This window comes from Austrofundulus limnaeus, unplaced genomic scaffold (genome assembly GCF_001266775.1).
Source record: "Austrofundulus limnaeus strain Quisiro unplaced genomic scaffold, Austrofundulus_limnaeus-1.0 Scaffold261, whole genome shotgun sequence".
Lineage (NCBI taxonomy): Eukaryota > Metazoa > Chordata > Actinopteri > Cyprinodontiformes > Rivulidae > Austrofundulus > Austrofundulus limnaeus.
The window spans coordinates 472,086-495,644 of record NW_013952663.1 but is presented as its reverse complement, the minus strand read 5'-3'; the positions used below and the strand labels follow the sequence as shown (position 1 = coordinate 495,644).

Below are 23,559 nucleotides of genomic sequence, written 5' to 3'. Positions count from 1 at the left end.
TGATTCTTTGTATACTCCACAGTTACACATATATGTTTATATTTTAAACAATTTTGGCTCATCATTTTGGGGTAAAAAAAAACTGATGGATACAGAAGGAACAAAACTTTTTACCTGAAGGGCACCCAGATTTTCAATAAGCTGCTCTGCATTTGAAACACCCAGAAGTACCGAGCTGACTCCTTCACTGCGCAGACACCAGGCTGAGAAACAAAACAAGGAAGTCAGGAGGTCAGATCAACAGGTTATCAATCCTTAAACACTATAGTTGTTAAATAACTATAGCTGATTTATGTCAAAAATCAGAAAATCATGTTAATAGAAAATGAACAGTTTGTTAAAATAAACTTTAAATCATGACTAAAGAGACTGGGATTTCTTCCCTGAACCAAAGTTTTAAACAAAACACTTATGTGGTCTTTTTGTCCTCAGACAATGGGTTGGGGATGACTCAGCAACTACTACTCCAAATTGTAGCTTAATACCTATAAAATTCAGACATATTTTGTGTTTACTAAGATGGATTACTTGAGATAGCTCTTCAGATTGACTCCAAAAGTGAAGGTTGCAGATGTACATGTGATGATTTCTTCTTAAGATTTTCATGAAAAGCCATGCACTTATTCATGAGATATTTTGCTAACAGGGGGGCAAACAAGCACATGTACACATATGCATTCTGCAAATTCACATGCAGGTGAAAATCCGTATGATAAAAAAACCCCTCAGAAGTGATAGTTTACAGTTTTTTCAATATTCAAAACAACAAACATAAAGATGAACTGAATGACTTTGATGTCTGTGAGAGGATCAATAAAGCTAAAATGTGTCAATATGTGCTGCATTTCAGATGCTATTTTAAGGGAGGGTGGAGCCACTTTTCACCAGGAAATTCAGAATGAAATGCAATGTCTAGACTTGTCCCACATGAATATATCTGTGTTTTTTTGTTACATATTATGTCTTGTGTTTATGTCTCATTATCTTACATTTTAGTTATTCAGTTGTGTTATGTTCATTTCTAGTCCCATTCTCCTGACGCCCTCAGTTCCAGCTCCTCAGTAATCCCTCCTCAAGTGTGCTAATTCTCACAGGAAGCTTATGTCATTCATTTAACCTTCCTGTTTATGTTAGGTCAGGTTAAATTCCTGGGATTCAAGGTTTGATTATCATCAATCTACAACTTGCTCACCTGCATTTGGGTATGCATTACTCAAATTCTTATGTAAATTTGACAAATAAAATAAAACTTGCTCCAAAGATGACCTGCAGCTAAAACACTCCAGAGCTATAACAATAGATGTTGGCTTTTTGCCGTGTCATCATTAAGTGTGTTTAAGAAGGAATTCAGGAAGGTCAAATCCAATCAGGATCATGAAGACATTTTACAGAGGATAGGCAGGGACTTGTTGTGGAGAGGCTATATGGTAACAAATATGAAATACTGGTTAAATATAAAGATAAAAAAATAAAACTCAGTTGGTTCTTAATGCATTAGACAAATTTTATKTTTGGAGTATTTTAAACAAGCAATAACCTAAATTTCTTCAATCTGAATTTCCAGTCACACAGTGATGAAATAACAACAAGCTGCATCATTTACCTATGGCTAACTGTGCAGCAGTGCAGCCCAGTCTGTCTGCCAGTAGATGGAGCTCCTTGATTTTAGCGAGCTGCCTACGACCCTCCTCACTGTTCACTCGCTCCTTCAGCCACTGGTATCCCTTCATCAGAACCAACGATTAAGAGAAATCAGATCCTGAAACAGTGAGGCTGATTTTGCGAGAGAAATCCCTGATGCCTGTCCGTTAAGTTAAACTGACCTTTATGGATGCTCTGGAGCACTCTGGAACCCCATCGCTGTACTTCCCYGTGATTAATCCACAAGCAAGTGGAGACCAGGTCATTGCCCCAACCCCTGAGAGAGAGAGAGAGAAACAGAGTCAGTGACTCAAATGAAGCTTCTGTTAAACACATCTGAGTGATTGAAGCTGTGGACGTCTGACCAATCTTGTGGTAGAGCTCAGGAAGCTGCACCTCGACTTTATCCCTCTGGAAATAGTGATACTCTGCCTGCTCACACACCGGTGGTATCAGGTTGAACTGACGTGCGACCGAGTATGCTTCCTGGTGCCAAATGAGAGAAACAAGATGGTTCAGATCTGCATTTATGCCACAAATCAAACATAGATTTGGATAGATTGTTCTTCACCATGATCTCCATAGCGCTCCAGCGTGAGGTTCCCCAGTACATGGCCATGCCCTGGTTTATTACAAAAGTCATGGCTCGAACAATCTCTGCATGAGCACAGTAAGTAAAAATTACAACTTAAACCCATCATGACAGCTTGTTTAATCATTAAAACTGACCTTCCATTGGACTGTTGACATCATTTCTGTTGGCAAAAACTATGTCCACATAATCTAGCTGCAGTCTTGATAAGGATCCTCGTAAACCTGCAGAAAAAGACGCTCAGTTATTTAGACCCAGTCTTACCGGATAATGTTCAGCAGGTGTAATCTTGGTGTGTCAGTGACTATTACAGCCTTGGTATGAAATAGGTGCATTTTCCAAATAAACTGACTACATAATCAGGATCAGTGAAATATGAATTATAATTATAAAATGCAAAGCATTTTGTTCAACCGTGACACAGAAACTGCTGCACCAACCAGCGTGAAAATTGGTAGGTATGTAGATTTATCCAACCTACACTGTGCCAGCCAACCCCTTCAGACTTCTGAGTTCTGGTGCAGTGGTGCTATGCATAAAGTATGTGCGGGTGGTCAAATATGCTACCGCTATGCAGTATCTAGTTGTATTACAACCTCAGTTCTAATGAAGTTGGGACGTTGTGTTAAACATTAATAATAGAATACAATGATTTGCAAATCCTTTTTAACATATATTCAACTGAATACACTAAAAAGACAAGATATTTAATGTTCAAATGGATATTTATTATTTTGTTGCAAATATTCACTCATTTTGAGTTTCATGTCTGCAACACGTTCCAACAAGTTGGGACAGGGGCAACAAAAAACACCTGTTTGGAGTGTTCCACAAGCAAACAGGTTAATTGCATTCCATTCCTAACAGTGTACCCAGACAGCTATATAAAGCTAAACTGTGTCAGCTCTTACTGAAAATCTGAAACTGAAGTATCAGTACAATCAATCAATACTGCCATTATTATCATTAATAATAAATATTCAGATCAATCCACTCAGCATTGGTCAGTGCACATCTTTGCAGCCCACCCAGGACCTACACAAACATATGTTTGATCATAACTCCCAAACATTTTTGAAGTAAGTTGTGTTTTACCTTCAATTATGTGCTTTCTGGAGAGTCCTCTTTCAGTTTCTGCTCTGTGGAGTGAAGAAGATGTGCATTATTGATGTTCCATTAAAACAACGAAAGTAAACAGGAAAGCAGATGTTTTAGTGTCATACTCACTGTCCTCCCCAATAGATTTTTGTTGTGATGACAAAACTTGAGCGTCTGTAGGGGACACAGGTAATGAGGAGCACATAGTTTTAACTTAAACATGGACTTTAACGTGGACAGGTTTCACATCTGCTGTTTGTTTCCCTTACCCTAATATAAATATATTTTCTTTTTCACTGGCACCAGTTGAGTGAGTCAGCAACCAGTTTTTTGTCTTTATGAAGTCAAAGCTATACTTTTCACAAGAGTGAGATTTCATGCTGATTTAGAATTTAAAATCAGTGCTGTGCTTATCAGTGATAAATATTTGATGTGGCGATGTTAAAAAGCATTTATAGTTTAATACAGTTGTCCCCAACCTTTTTAGACATGTGTACCCCCTGAGCCATTTTGTCATAGTGTGAATTTATTTATTTTACACACCTGGGAAACTTTTTCATTTACCTCCTGTAATGTGGTCATGTACCCCTGGTTGGGAATCACTGTTTAGACAGTGTGAAGGGCTGAAGGAACTGTCCAAGGTCCTGAAAGTGCTTGAACGTTTTAGAACTTTGGACAGTGTGACGGGTCGAAGGAACTGTCCAAGGTCCTGAAAGTGCTGGAATATGTCAGTACTTTAGATAGTGTGAAGGGTTGAAAGAACTGTCCAAGGTCCTGAAAGTTCTGGTATGTTTCAGGACTTTANTGAAAGTTCTGGTATGTTTCAGGACTTTAAACAGTGTGAAGGGTTGAAGGAACTGTCCAAGGTCCTGAAAGTTCTGGTATGTTTCAGGACTTTAAGAAATGAAAAGTTTTTTTTTTGTTCCATGCATGTGAGTCAGAAAAAAAAGAATCTTACCGCCATCCTTTCTTCTTGATAATGTTCCCTAGAGTGATTTCTGCTCTGTGGAGAAAGATGAATATTTGCTGTGATTTTTTTTTTCTGAACAGAAACGTGAACACATTTTAAAAACTTGCAAATGTGATGTATTAAGATCTAAAACACATATTTTTAATTAGTTAATTGGGGAAAGTTACATGAAAACTGAAAATAGAATAGTTTAATTATGTTTGAGAATAAAATCTAACCTTCCAGAAGCGTACACCTCTGCTGTGTCAAACAGATTCACTCCGTTTTCATACGCTATGGCCATGAGGTTCTCAGCCATCTGAGGGGAAGTTTTAAAAAAACACAGAAATAGTGATAAGTGATTAAAATGATCTAGAAATTATTTTTGTCAAATTTAGAAAGACTCATCATTAGCATTCCCTTGTTATGTCTTACTCTCTATCAACAACATTTTCATTTATTATTTTACGGAGATACATTTAACCACAWTCCAGCAAATCAGGTAAAAAGAAAGAAAACCCTCACTAAAAATCCAATTATTTGACTTTAAAATAAGAAGAGAATGTAAAWAAGAGATGAAAATCAATTCTCTGTAGGTTTTTCCACACCAAAATCAAAGATTACTGAAAAACTCAAACTTAATTTCCTTGGATTGAAAGTTGGCCAACTGTCATGAGAAGAATACATTAAGTACAAAGACAAAAGAGAAACCTTACAACTACTTTCCATTTGAAGTGTTAGCTTTGTGCCGAGATAAAATGTAAACAAGGGCCAGATTTGGCCCGTAGGCCTTGAGTTTGACACAAGTGCAGTAAAGATAGATAATATCTCAAAAAGCTGCTAACGTTTTCAGGTTTGTAGCATTTTGGAAGATTTGAATAACAGGAAAATTTTGTATTTTCAGTGCAAAGAGTTTGATCCCATAAAGCCCTCACCTCATCTGAGATCTGTGATCCAAACGTCACCCAGGTTCCTGGACAGGAAACACAAACAGCCCCACTGACTTTCAGAGTTTCATAAATGTGATTCCCACCCCCTAATAAATTCAACTCACCTAATCCGAGGCAGGACACACGTAAGCCTGATTTCCCAAGGTTTCTGTAAAGATAAAAACAAAAGTTTTTAAAAAATGATTTTAAAGCAGCTTTATCTTYTGTGTGTTTGAGCTTCATGTGCGTTTAAAATGGTTAACGTGTGTGTGTGCATGTGCGTGCGCGTGTGTGTGTGTGTGTTAGTTTCACTGTAAAAGCAGAAGTGTTTCTATGTGTGTGAGCACAATGTCAAAGAGGATATCAGCAACAATCTTAGAGAAGCTATAAGTCCTTCTGATTCCAAGCACATAGGCGCCTCTGAAAAACAAAATAAGAGACAGGGTTGAAGTATTTATATAGCGCCGGAACAGAACATTGCTATATGCTGCTTGTAAAGAGATTATCCCAAAATATCAAAATGATTCATTTGAGCAAAAGCAAAGAAGAAAGATATGACAGACGTCGTCCTTATGTCATCTTTCCTCAACTCTTTCCTGTCTGCCCTTTTCTTCTGCAGTAGTTTCCAGAATCCTGCAGCCAACATTTTTTCTAAACAATGATTTACACCAGGGTCATGTTTTTATTTATTTATTTTTTGCATGTGGTTGCATCAAATATTGTTTATTTAAGAATGTTTCTACATACGACAAAATGATGAAGGGAGTCACAAAGATCCGGCTTGTTRCTTTTTATCAATTTTCTTTCTACAAAGAAATGTCAAGCAGAAAATCCCAGGGATGAGAAGCAGCAGAGTCGGTCTGACCTAAGACTGTCAGAGTGTCTTTTTGAACAAAGCTTATCAGTAAGACACAGATAAGACCACCTGCCTCATTATAACTGAGAGGCCATATCACTGAGGAGGGCAGAATCAAACTGTGAACAGATATGTATACAGGTCTTAATGAGGACCTCTCAGAAAACCAGTCAGTAAATCTTATTCATGACACATAAATCGTAATTCCTGCATTAATGTAAAGATGTTCAGATGAATGGCACTGGCAAAATTTGTCTTCCTGTCAATAATATGCAAACATCCCTTTTTTTCCATTCTTAGAGCTGAATTTATACAGATGTTCACTTCAGCTATTTATTAAATGTCAAAAACGTGTCCTTGTTCAACACATTCAGAACCAATATATTGTATGATTCCTTTTGAGTTCTGATAGGTTTACATAAAAAAATTAGGACATCTTTTAAATTGATAAACTTGAGAGCAAGGACAATGATTTGCAATAAAAGTTTATTTTAGTGAAAACTACTTTTACAAAGCCCAACTTGTGTGTTATTCATTTGTTGGAGCAATTTTACTTATTTAGGGTTAAAAAGTAAGTTTGTTTATTGGATTCAAAGTAAGCTGGCCAGAGGCGCTATCACGTAACTTTTCATGGTCGGAGGGAGCAGCCATATTGTTCAGGGCGAGGACAACTCAACAGACAGCATTGTTAGCTGGTGACGCTGAATGCGGTAACCATGACACGTTAAATTTAGGTCAGCACATCAGTGAAAATCAATTTGCTATTGACAACCAATGTCATGTAATGATAATGTTTCTAACAGGCAGAAGCTAACCAATGAAAAACAAATATTTAGAAGAACTCTAACCATGATGAATTGTTCACATTGACAGGCTGCTTCCAATATGGCGTCATGCACGGACCACAGTGGTCTACTGTATATTCTGAAGCGTGTGTGACACCTCTACACCCCATTGTTTGGGTTTATGATTATTGCTGATTTTCTGTCCAGGGAGTGGGACCCCAGAAGAGGGAACAGCCGAAATAAAAAGCTAATTTGTTTGTTAAAATGAATTCTACTGTAACATTGTTTTTGGCTTTTAGTTTAGTTTTGTTAATTTAACATCTTTTATGAGCTCAAGGCCTTTTTGTAGATATTTAAGTTTTAGGTTTTTCGGTAATTCCTGCAATTTCTCTTGCATTTGCAACTTTATAGTGGAGAGGTGAAGAAGAGAACCCGAGGGTGATACAGGTACAGTGTGAGAGTTGTGTAAAAACAAAGTCCTGCAGATTAAAAGAAGACTTGGCTGTAAAATAAGCCGACAACATTTAAAGGTTTGTTTTATTAAAAGAAGCTGTTGTTCATTAGAAGATGCATTTTCTTTTAAGACCTGCTATTTCCACAGATCTAAAGACACAAATGGCAAAATAAAACAAGCGACAAAACAAACAGTAGAACCTTATAGCTGACATTGAATGTGTTCATGGACTCATCCTGCAGTCAGGTTTCTAAATGAAAGTCTCTTCTGCCTGTGGTTAAATGGTTCCCTAATTATTTCTGAATACCTGACCTTTTATCTATTATATGTTAACAGTTGTGTGTGTAACAGTGAGTCACTAAAACAGCTGGAGGGGGAGTAGAGATCAGYTTGATTAGAGCCCTGCTAAAAGCTTCTTTGGTCTGTACGGTAAATGGCTCAAAATGCTCCATAACCTATCGAGGAGTCCATTAGCCGATCTGCCACATCTGATTATCCAGACAGCTGAATTTTGAAAGGAGAAGTGGTGAGCTGCGTTTCCACGATGCAGGGGCTCCATTCTTGCTCTCCTCCTCATCGTCCTCCTCTACAGTGAAGCTGTCCCCCATTCTAATTAGCCAAGGAGCCAGCTGGAGGGGCAGCGAGAACTGCAGAGAAACTAACTGCTCGTCRTCTTTTTCGTCTCCAGCGCCTCTCCCTCCGTCTCAGCCTGTCTGCCTGCGTCTGACACAAACGGCCAAATGCAGACAGACAGACTGTCAAAGCATTTAGACACAACCAAAACGAGTCCTGCTTTTTTTTCCCCCAGTCTATTTTTAATGCCGGACCTTATGCTATTTTTAGATTCCTGCATATGTAAGCATGTGTGTGTGTTTGTGCAGTGTGTGTGGGGGGTGGGGAGGGGTGTTATCAGTGTTCGTGTGTAGCAAGCCACATGTGGGTGTCGAATGCAAATTGTTAGTCGTTACGTTAAACCCTGCCAAAACAGAGCAYAGGTGAAATGTCAGCGATGAATGTAGGAAAATGTGTTTACGGGGTGGGGGGCTGGCAGTGTTCGTTCCTTGTATGACGATCTAGCTCTTGTCTGTCTGCCAGTGACAGCTCTGCATGTTCACACTGAACACTGAGAGTAAAAGTACAAAAGAGACACAAGGGAAAACTATTTGATGTATAGTTAAAATGGGCAATAATGAAGAATTATGACCGACACGACTGTCTTTTTTTTCCCTCACTGGCCACTGCTTGTGTTTTGCCAAGTTGTTTCCTAATGGTATTTTCAGCCAGTGTGTTATTTTTTCCAAAATAGCACCTCCCACCCACCTAAGACAAAAAAAGAAAAGAAAACACAAGTAATGAAAGCAACTCAGAGCATCTCAGCATTTTTCTGCTGTAGTCTTATTTTGAAAGGTATATTAAGTGAACACTTTGGTCATGGGTGAGTACAGCTTTACTGCAAGACTACAGTATATGCAACTTCCTCCACACTGATTCATTGAACCAGTGACTATAAAGAGTTAGCAGAATTAGCAGCAGCACACGTCTCTGTATGCAAAGCTTCTGTTTCATTGTAGGGGTTTTCATACATTCTAATGACTGAATAAACTTTAGCTGTGTCCTAAAACATTTAATTCTCAGGCATTTTATTTTTTCAACTCAAATTAAACAAAGAAAATTGTTGCCTTGAAAATCAATAAGTAATAAACTTAATAAACCAGGTAATGGCAGATGCAAAAAACAGCAGCTCCCAAAAAACATTGTATTGTCCAAAATACCTCAGAAGCTCACCCAAATGAGCAAATTCTGTGAGATTCCAAGTTTTATACTGGATTCCATTTTGTGTTAGTTCYGTGATTCTGTCTGCAATTTCCACATTGCAGAAATCATAGGGCCCTACATTTCTCATTCCTATTTTTATATTCTTTTACACACCTGGGAAGTATTTCCACATACCTGCTGTAATATGCTCATGTACCCCTGGTTGGAAATCACTGCTTTAGACAGTGTGCAGGGTTGAAGGAACTGTCCGAGGTCCTGAAAGTGCTGGATTGTTTCAGGACCTTGGACAGTGTGAAGGATTGAATGAACTGTCCAAGGTCCTGAAAGTGCTGGATTGTTTCAGGACGTTGGATGGTGTGAAGGACTGAAGGAACTGTCTATGGTCCTGAAAGTTCTGGAATGTTTTAGGACCCTGGGCATTGTGAAGGACTGAAGGAACTGTCCAAGATTCTGAAAGCTCTACAATGTTTCAGGACTTAAACAACCATTCCCTATGGAAAGCGAGAAGTACCGAGCCGAACAAGATGGCTGTAAATGAGTGCTGCAGCTTTGTGAGACAAACTTAATTTAATTTGGAAGCCTTGTCAACACGGACTGGCTTCATTCATTTCCTCCGCTCTCATTGCTAAACTACAGGCAGACTAAAACAGCGCAGAAAATCAACGTCATGGTTCACACCTCCTCCTCCTTCGGTTTGCTTATTGGCCTGGTTGAAATTCTGCCGAGAAATCCATGTCGATGGGAGCAAGCCCAGATGAAGCAGTGAAGGGAGATTAGAATTTAGTAGAATTGCGTAAGAAGGCTATGTCGAAGGCTRTCTCATTTCATGGGCTCCTTCTCATGTGGTCAACCAATGTGGCCTTCAAAACTAGGGGTGGGTGATACTAGAAATGTTGGTATTGATCGATACCAAGTAAATGCAGGATTATTTTTGCCAATACAAATACAGACACTWGTCATTTTAATTGAATTAATTTGTGATTTTGCCTCAATTTAGTCAATTATGATAAAACACAGGACAATAGGCAAATAAAAATGTTTTTATTGACTATTAACAACAATATAAAACAGTGTAACACTACCTTTCTATTACCTTCTACTACACACAGTTGTTAAAGAAAAAAGTCCCTAATGCAAAATAAAAAATGCAACAACATGACAAAGACATAATTGCAACAATGTCAACATTGTTGAATAGGAGGAAGGGTTTTGGCTAATGACTAACTCCAAACAATTGGATACTGCACTACTGACTTATTATTTTATTTTATTTGTGAAAATTTAAGTCAGTAATGCAAAGAAAGTGCTCATCTTAGTGCTCAACTTAGTATAGATACTATCGATACTTAGATTGATGCCTACCCCATTCAAAACCCCAAAATTGAAGGATGAATCTGACCATTCTTTGTGGCTGACAGTATCCCAGGATTCATAGCACAACAGGAAAATAAACTAAACAGGAAAAGGAAAATGTTTTTTGAGAAGTCATCACACACTGAAGAATTTGTTAGTAAATGTATTTGTAGAAACATAGTGGATGAATTATGCTGCTATGATGTTAAATGACATGCAATTAGTACCGTTACTTGAGTTAAATCTAAATTATTCATGTCTTCTATGTGTAACGTTATTAAAAATACACTGAATTTTGTGAAGTTATACCTCCTGTGAAAAGACACGTGAATGCATGTTTCAATGCTTTTTAAATTTTAGGCATTTATGGATAACAGATTAGCACATTGTCACACAAACAAACGTCATCAAAGACTAGACCAACTCATTTAACAGCCATTAGATTCAGCCTAGCTAAACTTCGAAGGGTGTGGCCTCCTTAGGCTCCAACCCCTGAATTGAGACAGCTTTTATTTCACAGAAAATCCCAACAGTGTGGACACAGTCATTTCTTTAGGAAGTGTCCTGAATCATAAAGCAACAAACAAGATTAGCAATTGATAACATCGCTCTCTGCTTTTAAACAATGGATGCCTTGCAAAAGGGGAATGAGTTTTAGCGTGATATGCCCATTAAATAACACCCTCCAGATTTATTTTATTATTATTTTTTGTCACAACTTCTTTCAGGGTTCCAATTGCACCACAATGCCAAGCAAAAAAAAAAGATTATTGTGTGGGACAAACACAAACAAAAAGCCCAGGTGCAAAAGATGAGTCAGCATTAGGAGAATGTCAAGCATCCAGGAGAGGGAGAGATGTTGCACAACTGCCTGCGTTTCTAAGTGAATGTGCTTACATTCAATACGCTTTTTAAAGATGGAAATGCATGAAACAGCTGCATGACTCTGTTTTACTCACGTTTGGTCAGTAGTGTGAATAAATGTATCACACCAGGAGCTGATTAGAAGCTGCCATGCAAAAATCAAGCACACACTTTCAATGTTGTGCCCCACAAAATCATTTCGCTATTTGTTTGTTTGTTTGTTTGTTTGTGGGCATGTTGAGGACGCCATTGTTCCTGTGTGTGACAGCTGGCTGCCCCCCCCACCCCATTTCTCCTGCTCTCAACTCCAGCGCTCTCTGCAATGCTGCAGTCTGCTAAATTACTATCCGAGAGTCTAGAGAGACACATGCTCTCCGCTTTCCTCTCATGACGATCCTTAACACCATTCCGCTCTGCGTTTGGCCTTTATTTCATCTGATGCTGAGCAGGGGGAAGAAATAAAAAAGAAGGAAGTCTTCAACATGCGAGCATCAGTCGACGCTTTCACGTGAATATTCACGCTTGATGGGATTTACGCTGGAACACAGGGACAGATCTGGGCACGCATGAATGCACTCATGAGCAGGACGCACAGAAACGCAGATGCCTCTCTGTGGCCTCTATAAGCAGAGCTGCCTGTGTTTTTCATGCCATAAATCATAATCACCAAAACAAGATGATTACAGGGACTCGGCTGCTCCGTCCATACAATATTAATGGAGGAAACGGAGGCGCACAGGTGCTCCGTCAYGGTGCAGTCAGCACTTTAACCTGTGCTGACATTTACAGTTAGTTTTCATCCGAGACAGAAAGTAAGACACACCATACAGATGGGAAGGTGCACACGATGACGTTCTTTTTTTTGTTTGTTTGTTTGTTTGTTTTTTTCCTTCCTTGCTGTTGTCATAAAATGCCACACACATGCTGAGTAGGCTTTTCTCCAGAGGGGAGCACATCTAGATATTAATAACACTGTGAGTGTATGTGTTTGAGTGTGTGCATACAATGCATTTTTTCTGAATGCAAACTGCTGGACGGTGGACAGTCTGCTGTGTTTTAATAAGTGTGCACAGTTTGAGCCACAAAGGATCAGTTATTCCACATAATAAAACATTTTCCCACATAAATAAGTGCTAATAGTTCCAAGAATAAGTCTGCCATGACTGGTGAGCAATAATGTAATTGCACTTGATAAACTTTAACCATTAAAATAAAACTGTGAAACTACAATAATGTATAAAGCATTTATAAAAATTAAAAAGTACATATTTTCACATGGACGTTGCCATATTATTTACGCCACAAAGTATTCTGGGTAAATTATGATGCTAACCTCTGCTCTGGTGTGAGCTCTAGCCAGTTTGAACATAAATTTTGGACAATATCTGATGTTTAACCTGTTTAAATGAAACCGGAGCACGTTGTCAGAGAGGAGAATGTAGAAATGACTCAGCCTGAAACTGAAAACGGTGATGGACGACAACAACAAGGAACACTTCAGCTTTAGCCTTGTAGCTTCTGCTTTAGCTCCTGAGCTAATATGACGATGAATGATGTTAGCTCCTGGGCTAATAAAATTAGTTCAAGAGCTATTTTCATTATGTATAAACATATATTAGTAATTAGCTCCAGAGATAATTTACTAAACATGACATTTGATTGTTTCAACCTACATTTTGTGCAAAACATAGAAACTAATACAAAATAAAATTTTATTGTATAGTTTTTAAGCCTTGACGTTTTGTGTTTTAATCTCAACTGGAATCATCATCACTTGAATGCATTGCATCAGTAACGAAATGTAATACATTTTTTAAGTAATACTAACACATTCTCACTTGGGTTGGTAAAACATGTTTTCTCATGTCACAAGCAACACCTTTTAGTAGAATAGATAAACAGTTTATGGCCAAAATGTTCAAGCAGTCAGAGATCATTTTAAGGAAGGCTTGTTAAACTGATTAGTTTTGCCAGTCAGGTCAGAAAAGTACCAGTTTTGCCAGATWAAAGGTGAAATTCTGAAACTAGATTTCTAAATGACTTATTTCTGACAGATAAAAGTCCAAAGTAAAGCTATTACCAAGACCTCAACAACAGCCACTTTTTGCTCACTCTTTGACTTAACTTTTGAAATATTTAAAAAGTTTGCAAAGTAGGCCTGTGCTATTTATAAAACATGAATGCTGAGAGTGATGAAAATTAAAAAAGCAGACATATTCTGCAACACACATGAGCTCAGACTCACAGTCTCAGCTGCTCTCTCTGCTACAGCATCAGCAGCGTTTTATTGGTTGCTGTGACCCGTCCGACAGCTGAGAATATGTGTTACAGAATGACCTCAGAGCTGATTGTAGAATGAACGTGCAAAATGTGTAGTATTTCTCACAGTTGGAAGCTGTTAAGAAATMCCAATTCAAGGTGTCATCTTTACATGTTCAAATATTAATAAAATCCTCTGTTTTAAAAGGTCACTGCRCTGTGCTGCTGTTTCCTGTCTGGATGAAGATGAATATATGAGCAATGTGTCAGTTTTTAGGCCTGCCGCCTCATAAAAAGTGAATATGAAATGATTAAATATAGTCAGCAACCCTGCAGAGCTGTGCATAAAGTAACAAGCACATTTTCCTGTGGAGACAAATTTTAACATCAATTCAAATTGCTCCTGAAATTTATACTAACGCATGCTTTTGTGATTTTTAATGAGTCAACTTTCCCAAGAAGGAGACGACTCACTAACAGAGAAAGCTTAATCACGGTGGCAATTATTTGTCACTACCAAAGCAACATCATTAGCAACTGTATTGAAACTCAATGTGACATTCACRAACGGTCTGAATCTTTTGAGTGGCTCTTTGAAACTAATGTAGAAAACTCCTTCTTGGGCTTTTTTTTTTGTGTGTGTGTTTTCCTCGTCCAATGCAGACGCGTGCTCTTTCTTTGCTTTTCCACTGAGATGAAGAAGAAAAAAGGGGAGGAGCAAAGCAGTTGTACATGGGGGGAAATGAGCTCGGGGTGAAACAAATCTAATACATCCCTCACTTCCTGTCTCATTGCGTAAGACCTATGCCATTATTTACAGCCGATGTACAAAGGTCGTATATAATAATGTTATTTATTATTCATTCATAATTTAAATGAAAAATGAATCCTCAAGAAAAAACTTAGTTTTTTATAACAGTTTGCCAAAAACTTTGCCAAACTTTATTCAATATTTCACAYTAGTTTTCTTCAACATTTCACATTCTTTTATAAAACATTTTTAGTGCTAAAAGCCTATCTGAGGATGTGGATTGCAAAGCCTGTGTTGTAAATCAGGGCTGTCAAGTTTTGATCTGAGCTTTAGAAAGCACTATCACTGTTTTGAATGATAAATAAACTCAACCCTCCTCTTTTGTCCAGGGTTGGGACCGCAGAGATTTATTTGTGCATGGGAGTGTCAGTGGAAAATAAAATTACATTAACAGTTATATTTACATTATATTTGCATCCCGTTTTGTAATCCAGGTTAAAATCAACATTAGCTTTGTGTGATTCATTTGCAATGTGGATGTGGTGGAGAGGGTCTCCTCTCTGCTCTGACTGCTGAAGGTGCCTGGGAAGTGGGAGGGGCATTCACTGCACACTGAGGACAGTAACTGCAGAATGAAGTTGCACTTTACAATGGCTCCTCTTCAAAAATAGGCATGTGCATGTGTGTGAGTTTTGACAAAACACTCCATTTTGTGGACGTGACGTTCAGTTCAGCACTGGCTTACTGTCGGCTGCTGCCATCCRCAGTCAATTATTGACAAATCCAGTCCTCGTCAAACAACACTGACCCAGAGATTAGGCTCACATTTGAAAAGATTAAGTTATCTGCTTTATGTAGTTCTGCAAATAGACAAGATTTTAMACTTCCTGAACTCATAGCTACACAAGTATTAAAAGTTCTRGTGAGAATTTATCATTTTAGAAAARATGCAGTAGAATTTATTATACATTAGTAAATGTCAGATTAAAGAAGGAGCCTAATGAAACTGGTTATGAGCCAGGCCAAAATCAGGCAAGTTAAAATACAGTGGGATGTTTAGTTAAGATATGGTTGGACTTCTGCCTAAGACGTGTTGGAGCTCCCCGGTGAGTCACTAATCTGTTCAACTGAGTGGAAACTGAGCAACAAGGATCCAGAGAGAGAGAGAGGAGAGGAGAGTTGAAGGTCAGGCCTGTAGCAACAGCACCTCTGCTCTGTGCTCTACAGAGGAAAAAACATTTGTTTCTAKTGAATATAAATCATCAGAACAACACAAGGCCAAATGACTTAATTACACCCTCATTAATAATAATGACTGCACCCACAAAGCTGTGGGTTTATTTCAAGTGGAGGGCCATTTGGTTTTCAGGGAGGAGTGTAATTTTCCATCAGCGGGTACGATCAAACATAAGATGTAAAGAAAACTGTCTGCAAAGTTCAGTGTCTCATAAAGCCAATAATCGCGGTATAAATGAGTGAAATTTAAAAATCAACAGCTCAAACATCACTTCATCCTGCTCATCAGCTTTCAGAAGTCTGAGCTCACAACAGCGTACCTCTGCATAATTAAATGTCAAAACACTTCAAATCCTCATCAAATTCACCACTTAATGACCACTTCTGTCCTGCTCTGATCTAACAAAACYGATAACAGAGCAAGTCCTAAATATTTTAAGAAATGTTGACAGAATCACTTTATGTTTTATGTAAAGTATGCAGCAGTCAACAGTGATTAATCTGGAAAGAAAAGGCAAAACATTTTTTACCTGGTAAAACCCATTCAGCATCTATTTAAAACTTGTATCAGAACCAAAAATATTACAATATGCTGCTTTGAAAAGCTGAACTATTTAGAATGAGAGACAGACTTTGTCCTTGTGTTAATGCTTTCCTGTCTGTCCTTTTGTTTTGAAGTGGTTAGAAAATCCTGCAACCAGCAGTATTTTAACAGACATATGGTTCAGACTAAAATTATGTTCTGTTTTTTTCAATGCRTCATAGCCTTGAATGCTTCTCAACTCAGACGCTCATTGTTTTACTTGTGCATGAATGTAAAGGCTTCCAGATGAATGCTGGCAACACATTGTGCCCTGCAGTCATTAACATCTGGGAAGAACAGTGGCAGATACAGATACGGCAGTGCGGGAAATTCAATTGATTTTATTTTAAGAAAAAAAAAGGTGAACGCTTTTTCTCATTCATTCAAGTCTGTCCAGATGAGTTTTGAGTATTAACTAGAGTGGCTCATGTCCTAAAACACAGCTGTGGTCACTTTTGTCTGTTCCCCTTTTGTTAAAGAAAGAAAAAAGCACAAAGGTCACTGAAATAACTGTTATGCGTTGCTGCATTGAGCACAGGGTGTCTTGAATCTGAATAGGGTGGTGAAATTTCAAGACTATCAAGGTCCTCCAACAGGAAAATGACCTAAAACATGCCCAAGAATGGCTAAGAACTGAACATCGGACTGTTTTGAAGTGTCTTTCTGAGTCCTGATCTAAATCCTGTTGAACATCTAGGAGCTATAAGTCACCCTTCAAGCCTGAGAAGCTGGAGCAGTGTGCTGAAGAGGAGTGGATCCAAATACCTGTGGACAGGTGCAGACGTCTGATAGGAAGTTACAGAAATCACTTGGTTGCAGTGATTGACCTAAAAGGTTGTGCAATTTTCCAAATCTTCCATGAAAATCCACTCACTGTGGCAACCCCAGCAGGAGGGATCAGCTGAAAGAAGGAAGGATGTGACCGTTGTGGGGTTTTTCTTTTAACAAAAATATAGAAACAAGTTTGACCACATCTGTTTTTATTTGATAGCTAAAGATKATTCCACCAGGATGGTTTGGATCCTCCATTGTATTGAATCTTAATTTTACCTTTAAAGTCTGAGTCACATGTGTTTTAACTGGTAAGCATGAGGGTAATGGCTTTGAAAATTAATAATTTAGCATTAAAAATTGGTTTTATTTGGTGGTTTGATCCTATTTTATGGCCTTTTGTTTGGTTTTGCAGAAAACATCCAGATTAAAAGCTTAAAGGGGTCCCCGATTAGTTGTAACATTAGACTTTATTTGATAAACACATATTTTAACTGTAAAATAAAGACTGTAAAAATACTGTAGGCTGTTTAGTTTTGTACATTTTTAAGAATATATTTTAACACGGATGGAGCCATTTTATTTACATGCAAAGCATTCTGGGTAAATGATGACGTGGACAGGTCCTTGGTGTGAGCGAGCTATATCCACCCTGAAGGTTAATCTTGGACAATATCTGACGATTGACTTTTAAATGAAACCAGAGAGCGTTGACAGAGAGGAGAAGGTAGAAATGACTCAGCTGTAACTGAAAATATAGATGGAGGATAATAGAGCTGCTTCATGGAAGAAGAACCTCAGCTTAGCCTGTTAGCCTTTGCTCTAGTGCCGACGCTGTATTGCCTTATATGTATTAGCTCAGCGCTAGTGTGACAAACAAGCTAAACTGAGGTCCTCCATCCATATTTTCAGTTCCAGGCTGAGTCATTTCTACCTTCTCCTCTCTGTCAACGCTCTCTGGTTTCATTTAAAAGAGCCGATCATCAGATATTGTCCAAGATTAACCTTCAGGGTGGATATAGCTCGTTAGCAGCCTCACACTGAGGACCTATCCACGTCATCGTTTACCCAGAATGCTTTGCATGTAAATAAAATGGCCCCATCTGTGTAATATATTTTAAAACTTTTAGTTTAAAAATGATAAAAACTGAACATCCTACAGTATTTTTACAGTTAAAATAAATGTTTATCAAATAAAGTCTAATGCTACAACTAATTGGGGGTCCCTTTAAGAAAACAAATGCCATGATAAGTTTTAATTGCAGACCAGTTATTGGAGGGTTTACCTTGTCACTGTCATAGGTTCGTTTTAATCAGCCAGAAAATAAAAGCTAGTACCTCCTGTGAAAACTATAATCAGAGAGACAAACAGCATAATGCTGGGGAAAAAAGAGACACAAAATGACAGTAAGTCACAAACTTGACTCAAATGCTTCAGGGATTCAGGACAGTTGAGGGGGGTCTGTCACCTGTTGGCGAGTGACAGGAGGCGAGGGTAATAAGATGGAATTAGGGTAAGAAAACAGAGGAGGGACAAACAATGACAAAACAAAACAAAAAAATGAGCCGTCTGGCAAATGGGATTAGATCAAATCCACTCCCAACTGTTCACTCCTTCTCTCTCATTTGGCCTCCCTCCCACGTCGCCTCTGAGATGCCCTGGAACGACACTTTCGTATGCACACCCCTGCTCCACCTGCCCTCCTCGTTGGAGTAGGGCGAAAAGCGCCACCGCCGCTGCGCTGCTTCCTTTAAAACTACAGGCCGGGGGCTTCACAGAGAACTGACAGGCGACGGCAGCGCTCACTGATTAGAGAATAAGGCAAAAACTAAAAGCAGTGCCTGGGGAGTTGCCAATGGCAACTCATAGCTGGCCATATGCTGTATAGACTTATTGTGCTGCTGCTGCTCTCCCTATTAGTGAGACTTCTCTGAAGGCAGCAGAACAATCAGACTACATCAGGAGCATCTCTAAARGAGGAGACGGAGAGCATTCCAGTTTAGATTCGGAGCCTCGTTCCTTTTTTAAGCATCCAATTAAAAGAGAACAAAATTGCCTCAAGATAATAATTCAATCGACCTGATTAGCAGGAAAGCAGGTCATTAAAACTCTCCTCCTAGTTATTGAATTTTTTTTCCAGTCTAACTGTAAAGAAGAATGTTCAAAGAGCACATTTCTGGTGATACTTTTCCAGAACTCCTCGGTGGGCAGCTGCTGCTCGTGCCAAAGCCGAAGCTCTAATCCATCGAGCTCAACTGAATCTAACACAAGTCTTATTGTTGTTTATCTGCTCAAATTTTTTTCTCCTACTTCATGACTCAGACCTGGATTTTGCCACACACTCAGCTGAAAAATGCCATTTTCATTAAAAAATAGAAATGCTTTTAATGCCCGGCATCCTGGGGTGATGGTACTGAAAGCTGTTATTGGTTTGGATTTTTATTATCCTGTGGCAACAAGCAAGKGGCCAGGGGCAAAATCTACATTAAGTCGGCAGCAAATGCTCCTATCTGCATACAGCCTGTTATAATGTGATAACGGCATGACTGTCGAGTATGGATTTTGCTTTCACAGCCATCAGCAGAAGCATTTTTTAGGAGTTAATGGCATGCTTTAATGTCAGGRGAGTCATTGCTGGATGAGCACTTTCTGAGATGTTTCTCATCTGGCTAAAAAAAATACATTGAGGGGCCGACGTAGAAAATTTATCGTCATCAAAATATATCAGCATGCACTTGAYGCCCACGCCTGTAGATGATATTGGCTGAGATGCGAAAGCACTTATAGAGATGTTGTGAGCATCAGGATGACAAAACAAAAAGGACTGAWGTGAGGGAAATGTGGGTTTATTGCAGCTGATATTGTTATTGAAGCATTCAGCGATAATCCTTCGAACTCTGCAGCCCTAATACATACAGTATGCTGTAGATAAGTCGTAAACAGCAGGATTTTGTGCTGAGAAGTTTGAATTTTTGAGGTCCAAGTTGAAAAAATCAACTGATAGACTCAGAAAGTCAGAAATTCTTGACGGAAAAATCCAATATGGCTGACTCATGCATGAGAAGTGATGACATTTTATTTCCACTTCTGTCAGTTTGCAGCTCAATAAATCAGTTGTATATATAGTGTCACCGTTATATTGCTGCAGTGTTTGGACCCAGAGAAGTTCATTTATTTAACTGTATTGCTAATGGTACTTAGCCTGGTTTATAAAGTGGTGCTAAAATTTTGCAGATTACAGTAGTTTTATGATGATCCCTGTGAAGACCAGCTGTTAAATCACWGATCCTGTGAGAATTAAACTGTCTTTTTCCAAGTTGTGGTCRTTCAAAGAGCTATCTACAAYAGCACCAACCAATCAATCAACATGAATTTATAAAGCCAACTGTGCACAAAGTGCTCCACAATACAAAAGTTAAAAACCATTAAAAAATGCCAGAAAGCCACTAGATATTGAAAGCCTGCCTGAATAAAAMGGTTTTAAGATCAGTTCWGATCAGTGAGAGAGTGAAAGTCCACAGTGACCAAGAAGACCCAGTCACCCCAATGTTTGGATGTGAAACCATTAAGAGTTTTAAAAGTGAATAATAAAAGTTAATAAAAGGCAATAGAGAGGACATAAAATGGGGGATGATGTGCTCATGTCTGGAAGTATTGGTTAAAAGATTGACCGCAGCATTTTGGATCAGTTCATGATGTTTGACAGAGGAATGGGGCGTTCCTACAAGCCATTGCAGTGGTCAGCCTTGAGCTGATAAAAGCATGAATGACCTTTTCCAGGTCAGAAGGATTTAAACAGGCTTAACTTTGGTTAATAGACTGTAACTGCCTACAGGTTAGATATTACTAGCTAGATCTGAAAAAAAAAACTTAAACACAGGAAAGTGTCATAATTTAAAACCAATAAGACTAGGTTGGTTGAGTTGTGATTGGCCATCTTCTGGTCCAGTGGTTCATTACGTTAAGGGTCAAGACCTCACTGTGGATACTGAAGCATCGACTTTAGACTTATCAGATGATTTTTTTTATTTTTTTTTACTTTCATTTCATTAAAAAACTTAATTTCATGTACAATGAAAATAAAAGAAAAATACAAATACAAAGACATGAAAGGAAGCATTTACACCAGGGATGTCAAACTCACTTACATAAGGGGACCAAAATGCAAAACTTGGTCTAAGCCAAGGGCCAATCTCTGTCAGTCTTTATTGAAAAAATGTTATATAATAAAGTATCCTTACAGAAATAAAAAAAATTATGCTTTCCGAATTATATTTTATGTTGCATTTAAAGCACACATAAGCTAACGGATAAATAAAAAAGAATAAATTTAGAAAGATTCAGCATTATTTTTCAACCCCTTGCTCCCTCCCATCAACTGTTTTGTTTAGATGTGTTTTATCATGATCCAGCAAACAAATTAAAAAAAGAAAAAAATCATTAAAAATCCAATTATGTGACCGTAAAATCAGAAGCAGATATAAAAAAGATAATTAGAATCAAGAAAGTTGGCCAACTGTGATGAGACAAATGGACTAAATCCAGTGACAAAAAGGGAAACTATAAAACTATTTTCCATTTAAAGTATTACCTTTGAGGCCGAATAAAATGTTAAYGAGGGCCATATTTAGCCCGTGGGCCTTGAGTTTGACACATGTGAATTACACAAACTTAATTAGTTAAAAACCACTGCTAATTAAACTATTTTGATCTTATTGTTTTAAGAAATAAAATGTTATATAAGGATTAAAAGAGAATAAAATAATATAGTTTGTTGAGAAAGTGTTTTCAGGCTTTTGTTTTAATGACCTTTAACATCTGAACATCGTTATCATCATTTTAACCAAAGATTCTTTGGGTCMTAAGTCTCTGCCTAAAGTTTCTGACCCATACTTTACATCTGGGGAAGTTTAAAGATGAGAGACGCAGATAGATCTAACCCTAAAGCCATGTGGACCATGGGGACAACTGCCTTTGTTTTGGCCCATTGGACCCACATGGTACCGAAGAGCTTAAATAAAGGACAGGTTTGGGTATATTTCAGTTGGGGCCCACTGAGAGTCGGCCTGTATCAATACTTCATGCAGGGCTGACATAGAGCCTGCAGACAGTCTCATACATCCCCCCCACACCCAATGTTGGCTTGTGTGTGTGTGAGAGAGGGGAGGGGGCATGCAGAAATCAGAAGTCCATGATGCAACTCCAAACCAGCCTCTAAGCCCCCCACCTCCTCCCCCTCTCCTCATGCTCACCTGTACTTCATGCTGGTGTGCCGCCCGATGGCCTCCTTCATGTGGGCATGACCCTGCGGGGTCTGCCTGGACCCGGGCCCCTCCCTGATCTTCACCGAGCCTTGGGAGATGTAGTTGCCATTGCTCCCCTGTCCACTCCCTCCACCTCCTCCTCCTCCTCCTCCCCCACCACCTCCACCTCCTCCTCCTCCTCCTCCACCGCTGCCTCCTCCTCCCCCCACCCCTCCGCTGCTGCCTCCGGGAGGTGGGGCTGTGCGGAGGCCACAGAGCCGGTCCTCGCTGCGGCTCTTCAGGTTGTGCTCAGTGCATGCGAAGGACACCTGCATCCTGCCTCTGTTTTAAGCGCTCAGAGTTGTTGTTTTCTGATTAAATATGATTTTATTAATGTCGTTTCTTCTCCACGCGGACGTCTGCAAAGCACCGGCTGCTGCTGGACACGGTGGAGCTCAGAGGCAGGTCAGAGAGTTGCTGGGAGCGGGCAGGAGTCCAGCCTCTAACATGACACACGCACGAGCGCCCGTCTGCTGTCTGGTGATGCAAAGGAACTGGCAAAAGGCTCGTGGAGTTTTCACACGCGCGAGATGCATCAGGGCTGCCCTCCAGGATCCATCAGCAGGCTTGGAGGGGGAGAAGAAGAAGAAGAAAAAGGCTCTCAGCAGACGAATGGGAGGTTTTTGATAGACCTCCTTCCTCCCCCCATTAGGAATAAAACYCAAATCCTCCGTATGGCTCGTGCTCCAGCTGAGGGTTAGTTGGGTCTCCGGGAGTGTGCCGCAGCCCGAAACACCCAATCACAGCCACAGGCGTCCCCGCACCTCCCGTCAAAACCGCACATCATTTTTTTTAAATATAATTATTATTATTTTAACGCCAAAAATGGTTAATTGCTCGATTTTTTTTTTTAGATATTTACAGATTCGAATTCAAACCCCATCGATGCGTCCTCATCCTCAGCATTATCATCAGCCAGCAGCTTCTCCACGCAGCATCAAAGTGATGCAAAAAAAAATATTGAGGAGAATCAGCAACAAATCCCGCAGCCGTTGAACGCATAAAGTCTTATAGTTCACCTACCGGCGGCTCGGTCCGCCTCCTGCTGTTCGACACAATCTCACCGAGCTGGGGGGGAGAGGGGGAAAAATGCCGGCATACTGGACCAAAATGTGAAAAAAGAAAAAAAATAATAATCACGTTTTTAAACGCAGGATGCCGCCTCTGCTTCTGTCACCTCACAGTCAGCATTTTAAGGTAAAAGAAATAAAATAAAATCGTCCGTTTTTTTTTTTATTTATTTAGGAGGAGGTGCTGAAATGTTCACGACACACAAGCAAGCAGTGTGGGGGTTTGAAAGATAACTCTGAGAGAGAAGAGAGAGAGAGAGAGAGAGAGAGAGAGAGAGAGAGAGAGAG

At 39.2% G+C, this 23,559-nt stretch overlaps 1 protein-coding gene across 2 annotated transcripts in view; it reads right to left on the bottom strand.

Annotated features, from left to right (window-relative positions):
• Positions 1 to 23,559, bottom strand: part of LOC106526143 (voltage-gated potassium channel subunit beta-3) — a 34,494-nt gene that overhangs the window by 4,521 nt on the left and 6,414 nt on the right. The window contains exons 1-13 of one of the 2 annotated variants that reach the window (XM_014020643.1): positions 22,151 to 22,288; positions 5,335 to 5,378; positions 5,216 to 5,253; positions 4,520 to 4,599; positions 4,290 to 4,334; positions 3,461 to 3,505; positions 3,329 to 3,372; positions 2,371 to 2,457; positions 2,213 to 2,298; positions 2,007 to 2,127; positions 1,824 to 1,918; positions 1,604 to 1,724; positions 115 to 203 (exon numbers count right to left, since the gene is read on the bottom strand). In XM_014020643.1, the coding sequence (XP_013876097.1) occupies positions 115 to 203; positions 1,604 to 1,724; positions 1,824 to 1,918; positions 2,007 to 2,127; positions 2,213 to 2,298; positions 2,371 to 2,457; positions 3,329 to 3,372; positions 3,461 to 3,505; positions 4,290 to 4,334; positions 4,520 to 4,599; positions 5,216 to 5,253; positions 5,335 to 5,378; positions 22,151 to 22,191 (936 nt within the window). In that variant the 5' untranslated portion in view covers positions 22,192 to 22,288. Of the gene's footprint in view, positions 1 to 114; positions 204 to 1,603; positions 1,725 to 1,823; positions 1,919 to 2,006; positions 2,128 to 2,212; positions 2,299 to 2,370; positions 2,458 to 3,328; positions 3,373 to 3,460; positions 3,506 to 4,289; positions 4,335 to 4,519; positions 4,600 to 5,215; positions 5,254 to 5,334; positions 5,379 to 22,150; positions 22,289 to 23,559 lie in introns of those variants that run through there. The other variant, XM_014020642.1, reaches the window with a different exon arrangement.